The sequence below is a fragment of the Sminthopsis crassicaudata genome, chromosome 2 (genome assembly GCF_048593235.1).
Source record: "Sminthopsis crassicaudata isolate SCR6 chromosome 2, ASM4859323v1, whole genome shotgun sequence".
Taxonomy (NCBI): Eukaryota; Metazoa; Chordata; class Mammalia; order Dasyuromorphia; family Dasyuridae; genus Sminthopsis; species Sminthopsis crassicaudata.
In genome coordinates this window covers 33286788-33305207 of record NC_133618.1, presented here as the reverse complement: position 1 = coordinate 33305207, position 18420 = coordinate 33286788, and the positions used below count along the sequence as shown (strand labels likewise).

The window sequence follows — 18420 nt, the reverse complement described above, 5'->3', positions numbered from 1 at the left end:
TGGCAGTTGTGGGACTTGAGTAAGATAGGGAATAAGGACTAAACCCATGATGTTCTGGGCATGGGAAACTCCTGGATGGAGAAGATCATCCCCTAGAGGGATGAGAGTTTACTCCCCAGGATCACACAGCAAATAATGCATCAGGGAGGGAACTTGAACTCCCTTATCTGGGTTTCAAGGCCAGTTCACTGTCCCCTCTATACCATGGGTTCCTAACTTGTTTTGCTTTTTGAGCCTCTTTCAACAAAATAGTAATAATAGCAACTGATATTTATGTAGCATCCCTCACAACAACTCTGGTAGATAGAGGCTATTATTATCCCCATTTTACAGATGAGGAAACTGAGGCAAATGACTTGCCGAGAGTCTGAGTTAGTCATGTCTTCTGACTCCATTCCTTCAAATCTGCTTCCAAAATGTGTTGTAAACTTGCAAGGTAATTTAACATTATTCATAACATTTTGCAATTACTTACTTCAAAGAATTTTTAGCACTGAATCCCTCAGACCATTATTTCAAATCCCCGGGGTGGGAGGCCCTGCTAAATGGCAACCACCACTCAATGCCGCACTGCCTTGAACAACGTACTTCTTTATTTTCAAATAGGATTTTCATGTTATGTGTTATAATTTCAACAATACAAATCTCCATCCACCACAAAATCCACTCAGTCTAGACAAGTGTGTTTTTCCATATAGATTTTTTTTTTTTTGGTTTTTACTTCAATTTGAAGCAAACAGTAAAGCACAGAAATAAGATGCTTTGGCCATTAGAGCAGGAGGAGGTCCAGGAGAAGCCATGGGAACTCTTCCCTAGGCTAGCCCCACTCTCCAGGCTAGCCCGCTTTCCCAACATCTTTTCTTCCCCAAGTCAGGTATTCCTTTCTGCTTGTAGGATCTGGAATGAATGAGCCCCCTGCCCTCCCTCCAACACCTCCCTGAAAAGGAAAAAAAAAACAATCCTTTTCCTCCTCTCTTGTTGGCCACAAGAAGATCCCGGGGAGGGGGGCATTTTAGGTGTCTTGGTCTGGCTAAAAGAAAATAAGGAAATGCCCTCTCCCAAGCCCCCAGTCTCTGAGTTTCCCCAAATGGGAAAAGGAGCTGAAGCCACAGCTCTCAACCCACAGAGATATGGGGGGGGGGTGCTCACCGAGCTATGAGATTGAGCTCAGGGCAAATAGGAGGGTGTATGTATTGGAGAACAGGATCAAACCCTCTGACGGTCCCCATCGTAGCCAGCTGAAACATCTGGTGTCTCCATTCAGGAATGCTTGCTTGTACCCAACTGAAGTGCTGGGAAGTTGGGAGCCAAAGAGGAGCAGAAGGAAGAGCATTTAGGGCTCAGAATCCCTATGTCCCCAGAAGCTGGCTCCTTCTGTGGGATCCAGATGGAATTCCTGACTTTTCTTTGACTCGAAGTGGGGTGAGGGATGTGGGATGTTTTCAAACAAAAACTAATCATGTAACATTCAAACAGATAAAAGTCATTCAAATCTTTGGCGATGGCCCAAGGATGCTGGGTGGGTCACGGGAAATCCTCCTGTCTTCTTGTCTTTGATCTTCCTTGTTAAAGAGGGAAGGGAGAAGGGGCACATTCAATGGCATCAAACAGGGCCAGTGAGGCATGGGTGAAGTCAGGGAAGGACAAGAAAATAGGAGAAAGTGGGGTCTTTTCATGATCTCTCTGTCCAGTCCATCATCGGCAGTCTAAGAAAGGGTGTTCATCCCAGAGAAGGAGAGGCAGCTTAGAGGCTGTGAGCTATAGGTGGGCATCATTGGGGTAGAAGCGGGGTATCGACCATGCCCTTGGCGTGGGCCGGAGAAGAGGCTCCTCAGCAGGGAGAGTAGAGAGTCCGTTCAAAGCCATGATCACTCCTGAAAGAAACCATAAGTAACAGATTAGAATGGTCAAATGGAGCCATTTCTCAGGGCTAGAGGGACACGGTGGGTCCAGAGGACCTAGGATTTTCTACCCAGGAAGGATTTCATAATTAAGTCTAAATGAATAAATGAATAGATGAATGAATGAACACAGAACTCAATGGGGGTCATCTGAGACAAATACCACTACCCTTCCTAGAACACAGAATGGAACTCAGCAATTTAGTCCCACTGTCTCATTTTACACATGAGGAAACTGAAGCCTTAAATTTAACTGTCTCATTCCCTTGTTTGATAATGTTTTCCGTCCTCATTCAAACTACATCAAGGGTATTGTGGTCCTCACACCTCTCAGATTGGCTAAAATTTCAGGAAAAGATAGTGATAAATGTTGGAGGGGATGTGGGGAAAATGGGACACTAATGCATTGATGGTGAAGTTGTGAAACGATCCACCCATTCTGGAGGGCAATCTGGAACCAAGTCCAAAGGGCTGTCAAACTGTGCATACCCTTTGACCCAGCAGTGCCATTAGTGGGTCTGTATCCCAAGGAAATCATGAAGGAGGGGAAAGGACCCACATGGGCAAAAATATTTGCAGCAGCTCTTTTTGTGATAGCAAAAAAATTGGAAAATGAGTGGATGTCCATCAATTGGGGAATGGCTGAATGAGTTGTGGTACGTGAAGATGATTAAAGATTGACTTACTGGAGGATTGGCTGGAAAACTGGGAAGGAGCATTTAACCTGGAGAAGGGAAGTGCTTGATATCTGTTATCTGTTCCCAAGTATTTGAGGGGCTGTTGTGTGGAAAAGGAATTTTTTTTTTTCCTGGAGTTACAAAGAGGCAAACGCAGGCTTGATGTCAGGGAAAAAAAAAAAAACAACCTTTCTAATCATTAGGGTGAAATAGAAGTAGATTGGGTTCAGGGAAGTCATGAGTTCCTCATCACTGGAGGGCTTCAAGCAGAAGCTAGATTGTCATTTGCTTGGTATGCCAGAAGGAGAATTCTTGGTCAGTTCTAGTTTAGAACCAATCACAGAAGTTCTTTCAAACTCTGAGTTTCTGTGATTCTGAGCTAGAGATCTACCCCCAGATTCTTATTCTGAAATTCAGCCAAGTGACTCATTTAGACTCAAACCCACAATGTTGACTCCTCTGAGAATGAGCTGAGGAGACTCAGACCCCAAAGACCCCAAGACACTAGCACACATCACTTGATGTTTAAAACCTCTTCTGGCAGAGCTCTAAGCTCTGCAAGCACTGTGGACACTCCCTAATTTCAGCACCCCAGGCCAAAGGCCCAGAGGCCCCACTCTAGTTACAACTCTGCCTTCTAGCTCTAAGATATTCCTCATTTTTTGATCTCACCATGGATGTACAAACAGTCTGAGAAGCTCATCCATTATAAGTGAGGAAGGGGAAGGGCATGTTTTCTGAAATGTTTGATGGAAAGAGAGATCTGGAATCCAGGCTTGGGATTTCATGGGAAGAGGAGAAGCGCCAGACTTGCTGGCCAAAACAATCCATTTCAGAAAAAGCCGAAATGAAGGAGTTTGCAAATAGCTGGGGTTTGGGCCTGGGATGAGAGGGGGCAAGGAGTGTCCAAAGAGAAAAAAAAAAAAAAAAAAAAAAAAAGACGATTCTTGGCAAAAGGGAAAGTTTTCTCCGATGGAGAGTGGCTAAAATGGAAAGAGGCTTGATGTGAGAAATATGGCTCTCTTATTTTCAGAACCCACAGTGCTCTCTGGGACCCTCTAGGAATCTGCTTTTTGTTAAGAGTCTGAGGGAGGATTTAGGAACGGAAAGTGAGCCCACGGGATGAGAGGGGGAGGGGACTCAGCAGGGCGTAATTTACTACCCTCACCTTTCCTGGTGGTCAAGCTAAAGGAGCCGACTCCTCAGGAAACCGTCTGTCAATTTAGGGGAAGGATTGGGTCGGCCCCAGGAACCTCTCTGCAAGACCTGGGTGCACAGAGAATGGGCCCACACCCTGGACCCTGCCTCTCCTAGGGTCACCAGTCTAGGCTGGAGGGTCATCCAATCCATCTTCTACAAAGCAGCCCAATTTTTCTATAGCACAGATATGACCTTGGTATTCCCCTACTCAATAAACTGATGGTTCCACTGACACTACCAGCACTAGTACTGCTGCTCCTGCTCCCATTATTAATGTTGCTGCTGATCCTACTTCTGCCACTACTTCTATTTCTCTTGCTACTTCTCCTACTATTATTGCTACTGCTCCTGCTGCTCCTGCTCCTGCTCATATTATTAATGTTGCTGCCATTACCTCTGCTGCTACTCCTACTTCTACCACTACTTCTATGTCTGCTGCTGCTACTTCTCCTACTATTGTTGCTGTTACTCCTATAGCTGCTGCTGCTGCTGCTAGTGCTGCTGCTACTCCTAATGCTGCTATTGCTACTGCCGCTTCTGCTGCTGCTACTATTATTGCTACTGTTACTACTATAGTTGTTGCTTCTAGTATTATTGCTATGAGGCAGCTGCTGCTGCTTCTTCTATTATAATATAATATTATATAATCATATTATATATTATAATATTAATATATTAATTAATATCGATATATTATTAATTAATATTATATTATATAATTATATAATATAATATTATAATAGCTGACCTCTATCGCTTCCCATATGCTTAGCATTACCACTTCAAGGATTAAATGTGAGCCCTTCTTCTGGGAGGAGCAACTTTCCTGCCTTAGTGGGACAATAACAGTAACTTCCTCACCAGGTTTTTGTGAGGCCCGAATTAGATCGTATCTGTAAAGTCCCTGGCACACAGTAGGGCACAGGGTGCCCTCCCTCTTCCCCTCAGAGGCACTGGGCTCCCCTCAGTGGAAATCTTTAAAGCCCTCTCACCTTTTCCTGTTTCCCATCTTAGTCCCAGTGATGCAGCATGCCCCAAGCTCAGTATATAACAAAACCTTAGACTAAATTAAGGTAATAGAAAAAGCACAGGGCCACGAAGCTGGAGACTTGAGTTTTAATTCTATCTCAATCCCAGAAATCCCTGGAATAGCGGACCTATAAATTCTGCTCTTATCTCCAAACACTCTAGAATAGGAGTATGTGTTCTAGAGCTTATTAACAAGGAAAAACAGCATATACTGGTTCAGGAACAGGCTTCAAAGGGAATTCAAGAGCAGATAAATGACATTAAATGAATCCCAGGCTGGCCCGTGATCCTCTCTGCTTAAGAGCCTGAGGATGAGGGATTGGCTCTCCTCCGCCATGTGGATCTGGGGGCTGACTTTGGCCCAAACTCATTTCCCTTCCCCAGGCTCATGCTTATATACTTGGGATTTTTGTTCACCCAAGTGACATAATTGACAGATGAGATAGGTTAATGTGGATTTTAAAATTATTACTAACACTTTCATGAATGCAGATGGAAGTGTAATTTTAGGCAATGCCTTCTTTAATGGAAAGAAGGGAGTTCGTTCTAGATCTGGTTTCATTGATGATCTGCATTTATGGCTCAGAGAATTACTTGGAGGTAAAGAGAAGGTTAGTTGACTTGCTGATGGCTATGGAGCACATGAGGCCGACCGGGAGGTGGCTCAGTAGATAGTGTCTGACTTCCTGCTAGAAATACCTGAGTTCAAATCCAGCCTCAGACCTTTTGCTTCCATTTGAATTGTCTCAGGAGGATCCTGATGATCACCTGGCAGGATAAGACACCAGACACTGAGGTCCTTTCTCTAACTAAACTGCCCAGAATTCCATCTCTACTGCAGAGTCTGTTGGGCCGGCCACTATGTGCCAAATGGTCTATTACCAAAAAGACTATTTTATGGAGAACTTACATATGTCAAGTGCTCAAGGGCTGTCTTACAGACTTTAGATCTGGTACAGGACGCCCAGCATGGCATACCCTCATCAGAGAAGGAGCTGTGCTCTAGGTGCCAAGCAGAATTGAATTAACCCAAAGGAAACATGAGATGCACAAAATTAGAGCAGCCGCCCCAAACGTTCAGGGGGACTATTTGTGGCCGACCGTTCCAAGCTTGTATCGGTCTTGATCGGCCACCGTCAGTCATGCTAATCATTCCACTCTAACACAGTGATGCTTCTGGTCCTCTTTTTTTGGGTCCTCTTTGAGAACAAAGGACAACCACCATCCAATCAACCAACCAGCTGTGTGACCCCAGGCAGATCACGTTACCCTGCCTGCCTCGGTTTCCTCATCTGTCAAATGAGCTGGGAAAGGCAGTGGTAAACTATCTTTGCTAAGAAAAGTCCAAACAGAGCCAAGAAAAGCTGGACATGACTGAACAAGCACAACATGAAACCAGCCCGTGCCAGAGGCATGATTTGAACTCATTCTTCATAAACTCTTCTACCTCCGGTTCTGTCCTGCACAACCCCCCCCCCCCCCCACCTCTCGATTTGCAGAGTGGGCCCTTAGGAAGTGTTGAATTGATCAATGATCTTCAATTCCTTAATGACTAATAATGGCATTTTGGACACTTTTTGTTAGTTTTTTAACCAAGGGCTGCCCCTCAAATTGTATTTTTGAGAAGGTAGGTCGTCATATTCTGGGTCTATGGGGAGGTTCCTTCCTGCACCTTTGGTACTTTGCCAGCAGGGGGCAGAAGCAGACAGGCCCTCGTGGACATTTTTCCCACCTGGTCAGCTGTCCTTATCTGGAGGCCCAAGAACCGGGGCCCAGTATCAGAAGCGTACATTGCAGGGCTCCGTTCCCCATTACAAAGGTGGCAAGCCAGCAGTGATGGAGGAGAGGACTGTTTAACATTGGGAGTGACCACGAGGGGGTGCTCACACTGGCTCTGAGGGCTAATTTTTAGCGTAGAGCATCAACACTTCAGATGCTACAAATTGGGCCAGGAGGAGAGACACACCGGAGGCTGAGAGGGCCTGGACTACATAGCTCCCACTTAGACTCAGGGGCAAGCACATGGTGTTCCCGACCTTCCCACCAGTCCTGGAGGGATGCCAGAGGGCTGAGCCTCATGCTATAATTGGAAGTCTCCTCTGGGAGGATGTTCTGGGTGCTGGCTCAGGCTGGTCAGAGGCTGTCCTTGGCATCTCACCTACCCTCGGGCACCAGTTTAATTCATGACATTTATTACACCCTTAAAAATTGCCTGGCACGAGGATGGGCCCCGGGCATATGGAAAGGAAAGCAGGCCCTTATCGCTCCTCATCTGGACTATTGTGAAAGCTTCCTAATTGCTCTCCAAGTCTATCCCCTTGCTAATGAATCTTTCACACCAAAAGTGATCTTAAAGCCTGGATCACTCCTTTCCTGCATCCCTGTTCTTCCATCCCCCTTCCCTCACTCAAGCTGCTGTGGCTCCCTATGGCCTGTAGGTCAAGCTTGTGGGCCCTTAGAGCTCTTCGGTAGAGCGTAGGCTCCTTGAGGTCAGGTGTTCATTGTTTGATTTTTGTCTTCGTATCCCCAGAGCCCTGCACGTCAACTGGCCCAGTGAAGATGCTTACAAAACTCATGTCAATTAACTAAAGAGCTTCCACTACACTAAGAAGGCTCGCTGATAAGTAAATGCAAAATAAATACAAATTAATTTGGGGAAGGGTAGCACTAACAGCTGGGTAAGTCAGATTCCCAGAGGCAGAGGTAAAGAAGGGTACTGACATGGGGTACTGACCATGCAAAAGCCTGGAGTTAGGAAGTGGAATATCCTAAATGGGATATAGTAGAAAGACCACTGGACTGCGAATCGAGAGAACCGGGTTCCAATTCAGCTTTGCTGCTTCTTAGTCCCAAAAACCATGAAAAAAAATCACACTGCCTCGGTGAGCTTCCATTTCCACATTTGTAAATAATTTGGGGGACAAACCACACCTTGCTGCTTACCTCATCTGGTAATTATAGGAAGAGAACCTCATAAACCTTAAAGAAATAGTTACTATTGATATTATCTCTTCTGGTCACTTTTCAAAGCCACAGCCTCCCTCTGGATTGCCCTATAGAAGGTGACATAGAGCTGAGTCTTGAAGGAAGCCAAGGGAGCTAAAAAGTAGAGCCACCGTACTATTATTCCCATTTTAGAGATGATGAAACTGAGACAAAGAGAAGTAAAATGTCCATGGTATATTGTCTGGCCGGGAAGTATTAGAAGGAGGATTTTTTAAATGCTGTCTTTAGTTAGCATCTTCACTTCCAAATGTAGGACAGAGAAAGAGAGAGAGAGAGAGAGAGAGAGAGAGAGAGAGAGAGAGAGAGAGAGAGAGAGAGAGAGAGAGAGAGAGAGAGAGAGAGAGAGAGAGACAGAGAGAGACAGAGACAGAGACAGAGACAAAGAGACAGAGAGAGAGAGAGAAGAGGAGAGGAGAGGAGAGGAGAGGAGAGGAGAGGAGAGAGAACAAAGAAGGAAGAGAAGAAGGAAAGAAGGAAGGAGGGTAAAACAGAAAGAGATAGGAAGGAAAAAGGGAAGAAGGAAGATAGGGAAGGAAAAAAGAAAGAAAGTAGGATGGAAAGAAGGATGGGAGAGAGAGGGGAAAAGAAAGGAAGGGAAGAGGAAAGGAGGGGAGGAAAAAAAGAGGGAAAGTATGGAGGAAAAAGGGAAAGAGGAAGGCAGGGAGAGAGGGAGGGAGAAATGGCTAGAATGAAGAGAAGGCAGGAGGAGAAAGGAAAAAGGGAGAAAGGGAGGAAGAGAAGCAATTTGATAACTGACCAAGATAGTGAGTCTGATAATGGAATACACAGAGTTCCGGCCACAGGGTGGGCTTTAGATGCAGTTTTTCTGATTCCAAGCCTAGCACTTCTGGCCCTCGATCATGCTGCCTTTTCAAGGCTTGGGAGAAAGCAGGAGGTAGGCTTTTAGAACCATCTGTTCCCCAAGTTGGGTGTGGAGCAGGAAGGACTCCTTAGTGGTGGGACAAGGGCCTTCCCCACTGAGAGTCCCTCCACCTCGGGCTCACCCTCCCTCCCACCCAGCACTGAGTCACTGAGTCCTGATGCTGAGATCCTCCACGGCCCAGGGGACTAAGCCTTCGAGGCTTCCCACCTACTGTCCAACCCTGTGACGCTTTCCAGATGACTCCATTCTTAATGAGAGAGCTTCAAACACAACACCTGCAGCCCGGCCTTCTGGGACACGTATTCACTCCCACTCCAACTGACACTCAGCGGAGAGAGGGGCTGTCCAGGGCCTGGGACGGGAGGAAGAGGGAACCAGGGGCAGAGAGGAGGGGAAGCAGACCAAGCAGCAGACCAAGATGGCCCTCCTTTTCCCAACTTCTCCTCAGCTAACCTTTACAAATGAAATGAACCTTTTCAGATGTTTTCAGAACATGGTGCGGAAGTTTCGGCTTGTTGACTTTCTTAAATAAAGGCCTGGAATGGGATTTAATCTTTCTATAACACAAAACCCAAGTTTGAAGTTTCAATGATTTCACTCACTACTAATAAATTAACCGCTAGGGGGAGCAGTACACAGAGCAGTGGAGGGCAGATGCTTGGTTAAGTAACCCTAAGCAAGTTAAGGAACTGCTCTGTCTCAGTTTCCTTAACCTGTAAAATGGGAGTACTCACAGTACCTACCTCCCAACATTGTTGTGAGTACAAAATGAGATAACATATGTTTAAAAAAAAAAAAAAAAAGCACTTTGAAAATGTTCAAGTTGTATTTAAATGTCTATTGTTATACCAAATGACCCCAGATTGTTAAATTTTTCTGTCCTGGGGTGGTCTTTATACTTTTTATTTTCTTTTTTAGGGCCTTCCTGAAATCAGTGGACCTTTTTCTAGCACAAAGATAGATAGATATAGATAGATAGATAGAAAGAAATATAGATATATAGAGATAAATATAGATAGATATAGACATAAAATATATACATATATATTTTTACATTAAAAATTTTTTCAAGTTCCAAATGTTTTCCCTCCCATCTATCCCCCATCCATAAAAGAAACAAGAAATGTAGCATAGAGATTCTTAAGCTGGGGTCCATGAACTTCAAAAAATATATTCTTGTTAACTATATCCTGTAATTGGTTACTTTTCTAATCCTATTTATTTATGCATTTGAAAACATTCAAAGAAAGGGTCCATAAATTTCAACCACGAAGGACACACACAAAAATGGTTTAAAAGCAGCGCCTAGCTTTCTCATTCTAATCTGCCCTGAGTCACATAACTAATAAGTGTTTGAGGCTGGATTTGAACTCAGGAAAATGAATTTTCCTGACTCTAGGACCAGCACTCTATCCACTATGGCGCCCCCTAGCAGCCCCAAAATGTTTACACAAATATAAAAGAAGGGACTTGTGAGCCCCCCCTCCTTCCCTCATTGGAGCCAGGCTACTTCTTTTATTAAAGCACTTGGTGATTTGGGATAATGGAGCAAACTCTGGTTATATCTTGGTGATGGGCAGGTAAGGGGCAGGAGTGGGGGCCAAGGTGAACAAAACTACAGCAGTATAGAAGGGGGAACTGCAAAATCTCTTCCTCTGGAACATGTGCTTTCTCTTCCACACACACACATACACACACACACACACACACACTCCTTGATAGGGTGTGAATGATCACTGTTCACATGTGACAGACAAGCAGGGGTTTAGCTAGGTGGGCTTGGACTTCTGGCTGCCTCTTCTACTTTATATATCTTTCCTGAGCAAAGACTACTAAACATTCATCGAGACTCCAAGTCTCCGAGGCAGCAAAGCCAGTAAGAGAGGTAGGAAGCTATTAATTCAACAGCATCAGCGGGTGCCAGCTGCCCTCTGGAAGATGCCCCCTAGGGCTAGTTTAACGCCTCTTGGAGAAGACAATCATCCACAGAGGGAAGTGTCCAGCCCTGGCGAGGTTTGCCACCAGACATAGAGCTTGAAGGAGATTGTGCTGAGCAGAGTTGAAGATAAAATGCCCATTCAGCAGTCTTGCAAACTATTTTATGTTTTGATGTTTTAGTATCAATTGTTTTGTGTCCTAAGCATTTCTTTGATATTGGGAGAAATAAATAGCTGTCCTATGCCTGGCCAATGCTATATATTTAGGGCCCTTCTCCATTCTTGGGGACATCCTAGATAGACATGAGTCAAACCTACACAAGGGTAATATTCATGAGTAGGAGCATGAGTGTCAATAACTAAGAGAAAAGACCCTGGTTCTTCTATTTAGGGTCCAGGTTCTTCAAAAAAGAAAGAAGGAAGGGAGGAAGGAGGGAAAGAAGGAGAAAAGAAAGAAGAATGGAAAGAGGAAAAGGAGAAGGAAGGACAAAAGGAAGGAAGAAAGGACAGAAAGAGGAATAGAAGGAGGAAAAGGAGAAGGAAGAAAGGAAGAAGAAAGGAAGGAAGAAAGAAGGAAGGAAGGGAGGGAGGAAAGGAGGAAGGAAGGAAGGTGCTTTATAAATTTATAAATAAAGTACACTTACATGTGTACTTATATAATTTGTCAGAAGGCAAGAGGCATGAATAGAGCTTTGAGGGAAATTAGGCATTTCACAAAATAAAGGGGAGGAAGGAGTAAATTGTGGCCATGGGAGACAATCTGCACAAAATCACAGAGAAGGGAGATGAGAAATATCAGGAAGACTGATGTACAAGTCCAGAAAGGGAGGGTGGAGCTGGTAAAGGAGCTTTAGGAAACATTTTAGTTGTTGTTTTGTTATGTCCTACTCTTAGTGACTCCATTTGTAGTTTTCTTGGCAGAGCTACTGGAGAGGTTTGCCATTTCTTTCTCCAGTCCATTTTACAGATGAGGAAACTGAGGCAAGCAGTGTGACTTACGTCACTTAAGTCACACAGCCAGTGTCTCAGGCTAGATTTGAATTCAGGAATATGAGTCTGACTGATTGACTGGCGCCACCTGGTGGCCCGTTAGATAGCAGAAGGGTTCATATTTGAGCGCTTACACTAGTGTTAAGTAGAATTACACTGGGAGGAGGAAGCTCCCTCTATCGCTGTAGTCAGGCACTTTCCTGACAACGAAGAGTCCTGGAGAATGGTCTAGATCCCTGAGAGGTGAAGCAATGTTTGTATTAGATACTGGGAGTAATAGTCAACAAGCATTTATTAGGCACTTACTATTTGCCTGACACTGTGCTAAGTCCTGAGGACACAAAGTCAGAACAAAAAATAGCAACAACATAGCAACCCCCCCTCCCCCCAGCTCCCATTTAATTCACAGGGAGTGACCGAGTGGGCCGGTATTTGGGGAATGAATTGGTTGCCCCTCTCTGGAAGCTCTCCCCTTTCTCAATGGCCTCCCTCAGTTCAGGTTCCCAGCAATAAACTCAGTCCTGTAAATGTTAGGGAACCTTCTGGAAATCAGCCCCACCCCGCCCTGCCTCCCTCTGTTCCCTCTGCCCTTCAGGAGGGGGAGCCTGAGTAACGGACACTTGTCCAGATCCTTAGGGGAGCTCAGACGCTTCGGACAGATGAGATGGATGCCCCGATATTGGGATCATTATAAATATTTAGCCTTGCTGGGGCTGCTGCTCGTTCCAACTGGAACCCAAAAGCAAAACAGAGGAGAGGCAAGCAGGAAAAATGAAGTGTTGGAGGCTGAGCAAAGTGCAGATGAAATGCAAAGAGGTCCTCCAAATCCCGGGCTGGGCTGTAAAAAGCTGACCACCCACCGGCAGACTTTATGATCGCCTTTTTCCACTGCTGGAGCGGACTGGCTGGGGAGGGAGGGGGGTTCGGAGAAAAGGTGGGAAAGAGGAAGAACTGAAGGAGGAAAACAGACAAACTTAGAGTGACTTTCAGGGTCTCCTGTCACTGTCTGACACATGAAAACCTCCTTCCCTCCCCCTCACGCCCCCAGCCTCAGGGGCCTGAGAGCCTTGTCAGAAAGCCCAGCTCCAGGAAGGGGTTCTGCCCCTTTCAGATGTTAACTAAGTGGGGAAGGACAACTGCACCCCAGACAGATAGGGAGTAGGGGGTCGGGGTGAAAAGGGGGGAAGGGATTGAGGGTGGGCCAGTTACTCAGTTACTCTCTGCTCTAGTCCGTCATCCCCTTTGGCCTTCCAGTCACTCTCTCCGGAGGCAGACTCGATCCCCCCAAAAGCTTCACTTAAGGAAAGCACCCCCATTCCCCACAGCAACCCGCAGGCCTCGGAGGGCTCTCCCACTAGGGAAGTCTCGGAAAAGACTCCGCCATGGCGTGATGCAATGGGCTAAGCGAGGCTGCCCAGGGACCGGTGGGTAGATGGGGGTGGGGGCGGCTCCTAATGAGAGTTCGGGCCCGGCCGGCGTTCTGATGGCCTGACAAGGTTTCTCTATCATTCTCCCCTCTGGTCCCCTCCCCGCCTCCCCCCCCCCCCCTACACTGTAACAGCTTTATGCTCTGGGTTTATTTAGGGTGACGGATATAATTACTTTCTGCTGCCGTGTTGTTCTTTTTTAAAATCTAAAAATCAATCAGGCTCTCTCCACACTCTGCCCTCCCCAACGGCGCCGCCTCCAGACTGGACTCCATCCCTTCCAACTGTCCCCAAGCCCAGGGAGTGTGAGGCCGGCGAAAGCCGCCCGGCCCGGCGAGCACGAATAAGCGGGTCTTTATACACACCTGGGGGGGGGGGGAGGACGCGTTACTGTGGAGGGGAGGAAGAATATAACATTAAAAAAAAAAAAAAAAACTGTTACTGTGGAGGGGAGGAATTAAAAAAAAAAAAAAACCCGCGTTCATGTGAGGGGGGAGAAAGAATATAACATTAAAAAAAAAACTGTGCTAATGTGGAGGGGAGGAAGATTATAATTTTTTTTTTTTAACTGCGTTAATTGTGGAGGGGAAAAAGGATATAGCATTTTTTTTAAAAACCGCATTAATGTGGAGGAGAGAAATAATATAACATTTTTAAAAACCGCTTTAATATGGAAGAATATAACATAAAAAAAGATAAGGTGGGGAGCGCTGAAGGCCCCGGCCCCGGGGCGCAGCCGCCACGGTTACGGCGCTCTGACAGTGGGGCTGTTATTCATAACGAAGTTTCCTCTCTCACAAAGGACCTTTTGCACGGTTTTTCCTCCTGCCTCAAAAACAGCTGCTCTCAATGTTGTATCCTGAGTGATGATGAGGCTCTGAAAGTGTTTTGGGGGAACAGATGGCCAGGGGAGAGCTGGGGAATGTGCCAGCGGAGAGCCGGGGCAGGCGGCCAAATCCTGCAGTGACTGAGTGTTTTTGGTTCCAGCTCGCGTGCCTTTCCCCTGCCCTCTGCCCTCAGTGGCGCCAGGAGAACTTCCCAACCAGCGTTCTGAACATCTGGAGTCTGCGACTGCCAGGAGGGGGGGCGGGTGGGAGGGGGAGAGAGGCGCAGGGGAGGGGGAGGAGGAGAGACAGGCGGAGGGGAGGGGGAGGGGGAGAGACAGGCGGAGGGGAGGGGGAGAGAGATGGGGGGGAAAAAAAGCCCTGTGCTCCAGCTCGGCTCCCATGGACTCCACTGCGTTACTGACTAACACAACAACTAATCGAAACCAAAAGGGGCCCAAATGAGAAGCAGGCCGGCGCCCCAGCTGCCGCCAGATGCAAGGCCGCTTCTGGCAGGGCTGCTCCGGAGGAATGAGGAGGGGTTTGCTGGGGGCTTTAGACACCCGCCCTATTGTCTCCCTCCGCTCCCCCCCCCAGCCGGAGTCAGGGATGGCTCCAGCGCTGGGGGGGGCCCCACCCCCCCATGCTCCGGGCTGAACCGCTTTCATCAAAGCACGCATGTTTCTCCACAGGGTAGCCCCGCGGGGCGGGGGGGGGGGGTTCCAGGGGCTTCGGTGTGGGACAGACCGGCACGTTTGGGCTAATAGAGGAATTGCTTCTGGGGAGAGCTAGAGGGGGACCTGGGGGGGGGGGGAAGCCAGAGGGGTTTATGGGAAAAGACCGCTGGCCTGGGATCCCAGAAAATGGATCTAGATTCCTGCTCTGCTCACTTCAATTCGATTTACCCCAGTCGATGCCATAGGCTTTTATTAAGCTTATTATTATTATTATTAAGCTTATTTATTGTCTATCAGGAAGGAAGAGGCAGAAGCACAAAGCGCCCGCCTTCAAGCAGTCTCTGCTCTACCGGGGAGCTGGCACTTGGTCGGTTATGGGCCTTGGGCAGGCGAGAGAAAGGGAAAGGCTGCGGCCAAAGCTCCCACCCTGATGCCTGGGAGAACCCCAGCCTAGAGGGAGGGAGGGAGGGAGGGAGAGATAGAGAGGGGAGGGAAAGAGGTGGGGGCTGAGAATGAGAGAGAAGCTTTGTCAAGCACTAAATCCATGGATGCATATAGAGATTTGAAGGGAATCGAGATCAAATCCAGGCGTCTCCTTTTAGAGAGGGGAAACTGAGGCACAGAGAACTTAAGAAAATGATGCCCTTAAGAGAAGTGGGGAAGTTGAGGAGGGAGAATGATGAGGGTCGGTTTTTTAGTGGACTTTGTTTGGGATGCCCCCAACATCTCTAAAAATAGGAAGATGAGGTGCCCACGCTGGGAAGAGCAGGCAGACAGTAAAGAAGAAAACGGGGTTCAAACTGTGGGCCAGATCACCCAGTGGTCTAGTGACCCTTGAAGACTAGTGAAGGGGACTGTCCATTCAGAGAGTTCCCTCTGTCTGCAACACACTCGCGGAGGAGACACAGATTTAGGGAAGCCACACTGGGAGAGTTTTGGGGTCCAGATAAAGGCACAGACCCAGGCTCCACAAGGAAACAAGTAACGCTGATCCCCATCTGCCAGCTGAGGTCAACCCAGTTCTACGTTAGGTCAGTCTCTCACCAAGAGGCTTTAAGTGACTTGCCCAGGGTCACACCTACAATTTGTGTCAGAGTGGGGACAAGCCAGGTCTCCTTGCTGCCTAGGTGCAATTAGCATATATTATTACACAATAAATGCATTAGAAAGACACAAACCCAACCGGAAGTGACCTTAGACAAGCCAAGCTCCCTCGGACCATAGTTTCCTGCTCTGTGAAAGAGGGCCTGGGTGGGGGTGACCTCTGGTTTTGGGTTTCTACGTGTCACAGAGGGGTCATAGGCTGAGGGGAGGGAGGGCAGAAGCAGGAGGCAAAGGCAGATGGAGCAGTGGGGCCCTGGTCTGAGGGCTCTCCGCTGCCATGTGTATTCTGGGGTCCCTTAAAGCTGGAGGCGCTGAGTCTTCATCATGCTGGCTGGCCTCGCCGAGTGCAGCTACTGAGCTGTGGGGATAGAGAACATTTCAAAGTGACGGCCGTGCATTTCACTAAGGATGTCTGTATTTCTTGGATCCCTTGTGTCAGTTAATCACTGTGTGTATCATGTGGTTTGTTGTAATGTTTGTTGTTTTCTGAGTGGGAATTCTTCAGCATGTTCCTCTCTCCTCTCCTTCTCCTCCTCTTCTTCTCAACATCACCTCCTCCTCTTTCTTCTTCTTCCTCTTCTTCTTCTTCTTCTTCTTCTTCTTCTTCTTCTTCTTCTTCTTCTTCTTCTTCTTCTTCTTCTTCTTCTTCTTCTTCTTCTTCTTCTTCTTCTTCTTCTTCTCCTTCTCCTTCTTCTTCTCCTTCTTCTTCTCCTTCTTCTTCTCCTTCTCCTTCTTCTTCTTCTTCTTCTTCTTCTTCTTCTTCTTCTTCTTCTTCTTCTTCTTCTTCTTCTTCTTCTTCTTCTTCTTCTTCTTCTTCTTCTTCTTCTTCTTCTTCTTCTTCTTCTTCTTCCTCTTCTTCTTCTTCTTCTTCTTCTTCTTCTTCTTCTTCTTCTTCTTCTTCTTCTAATTCTTCTTCTTCTTCTTCTCTCTCTCTCTCTCTCTCTCTCTCTCTCTCTCATTCTCTCTCTGTCTCTTTCTTCTCAACATCATCCCCTTCTCCTCCTCCTCCCTGACTCTATTTCTCTGTCTCTTTCTTCTCAACATCATCTCTTCTTTTCAACATTTTCTTTTTCCTCCTCCTCCTCCTCCTCTTCCTCCTTTTCCTTCTTCTTCCTGTACTGTTTCTATGTGTGTGTGTTTCTGTCTGTCTCCATCTCTCTGTCTCTCTCATCATCTCCCTTTTTGTCTATCTGTAGCTTTGTTTTGAACAGAAGAATGGAAAAATAGACCGCTTCCCCTAAACCCAAATTTCCCTAAAAATGATGAATACATACATGGAACAAAAGAGAAATGTACAATGGAAACCTGAGGGAGTTATGGAGTAGGAAAAGCATTATAGTTGGAAGTCAAAAGCTCTGAGTTCCAATCTCAGTTCTGCTACTTACTAGTTTTGTGACCGGAAGGTAAATGATTTGCCCTTTCTGGGCCACTATCTAAGACAATTGAACCTGGATTTGATGACCTTTCAACTCTATATCCCTTGCCATTTCTATGGAAGTGTGACTTCCATAGATTTCAAGCTAAAAAGAAGCTGGGATGTCATCTGATCATAAAATCTATATTTGGAAGGGTCCCCAGAGGCCACCTAACGCAATCCCTCATCTTACAGATAAGGAAAGTGAGGCCAGAAAGATGAAGGCTTCTTTAAGGTCACATAGTCAACAGCAGTCAGGGTTTCTGGCTGCAAATTCAGTGCTTTTCCCACTGTTCCACAATCCCTGCCTCTTGTGGGCCAGTTCTTCAAACTCTCAAAAACCTCAATTGTGACCTTCTTTAACTGTTATTGACAAAATCAGGGGGAAGAGTATTTACCACCAGACTGTGATGAGCAGAATAATCTGGAAGCTGTAAAGTTCCCTAGAAATTCAAGCTGTTCTTATGATCCAAGATCTCCAGTGAACAGTGTCATATATGAAAGGAGAAACAGCAGCTGAAGCCTTTGCCTTCAGACAAACAGCTGGTGGCAAATGGCGATGTCATCGAATGCCAGGAAAGAGAAATTGCATCCATTGTTATGCTCAGAAGATAATTTGGTATTTGTTTGTTCTCACTCCCCCAATATGGACAGACTTCACAGACTTGGACATCTAAGACAAATTGTCTGGAAGAAAGAGTAAGAGGGAGAGGAATAAAGGAAGGGGGGAGGAAAAGGGAGGGAGAGAGAGAAGCAGTGGAAGAGGAGGAGAAAAAGGATATGGGGGAAGAAAATTGGAGTGGGGGAGGGAAAGGAAATAAAGAAGAGGGAGGTGGAGAGAAGAAAGGAGCGAGGGAAGGAGTGGGAGAGGAGGAGGAAAAGGAGAGAGGGGGAGGGGAAGAAGAAAGAAAAGTGAGAGGGAGGAGGGAAAGGGAGCTCTCTCTTCCATAAATTTGGGAACTAGACTGTTCCCAGGCAATGGGGGGCCTATGAGCCTTGCCACCCAAGCAAACGTCCTTTCCCACCGGCCCTGCCCACCCTGTAATCCTCCAGATCTGGGTCTCCGACGAAAGCCAGAGGGAAGAATGGGGTCAGGGCAAGGATCTGAGTCATTCAGGCAGAAGTGGAAGGGGGTAGGATTAGAAGAAAGGGATTGGGGAAAAGAAGCATAGCCTTCTCACTGAAAGCCCTGTCTGCTCTGTGGGGGGAGGAGGCCCAAGGTCCGTTATATGGCATAGCCTTCCCAGAATAATTATGGAATTGGGTCAGTGGATGCCAAAGCCGGAAGAAAGCTGAGAAATCACCTAGTTCAGAGCCCCCTCATTGTACAAAGACCCGGGGCAGGGGAGAA

The 18420-nt window shown here is 46.7% G+C and overlaps 1 protein-coding gene across 1 annotated transcript in view; it reads right to left on the bottom strand.

Annotated features, from left to right (window-relative positions):
• Nucleotides 1-231: 231 nt before the first annotated feature.
• Nucleotides 232-18420, bottom strand: part of ATOH8 (atonal bHLH transcription factor 8) — a 47119-nt gene continuing 28930 nt past the window's right edge. The window contains exon 3 of the mRNA XM_074285649.1: nt 232-1874. Within this exon, the coding sequence (XP_074141750.1) occupies nt 1869-1874 (6 nt within the window). The 3' untranslated portion in view covers nt 232-1868. The remainder of the gene's footprint in view (nt 1875-18420) is intronic.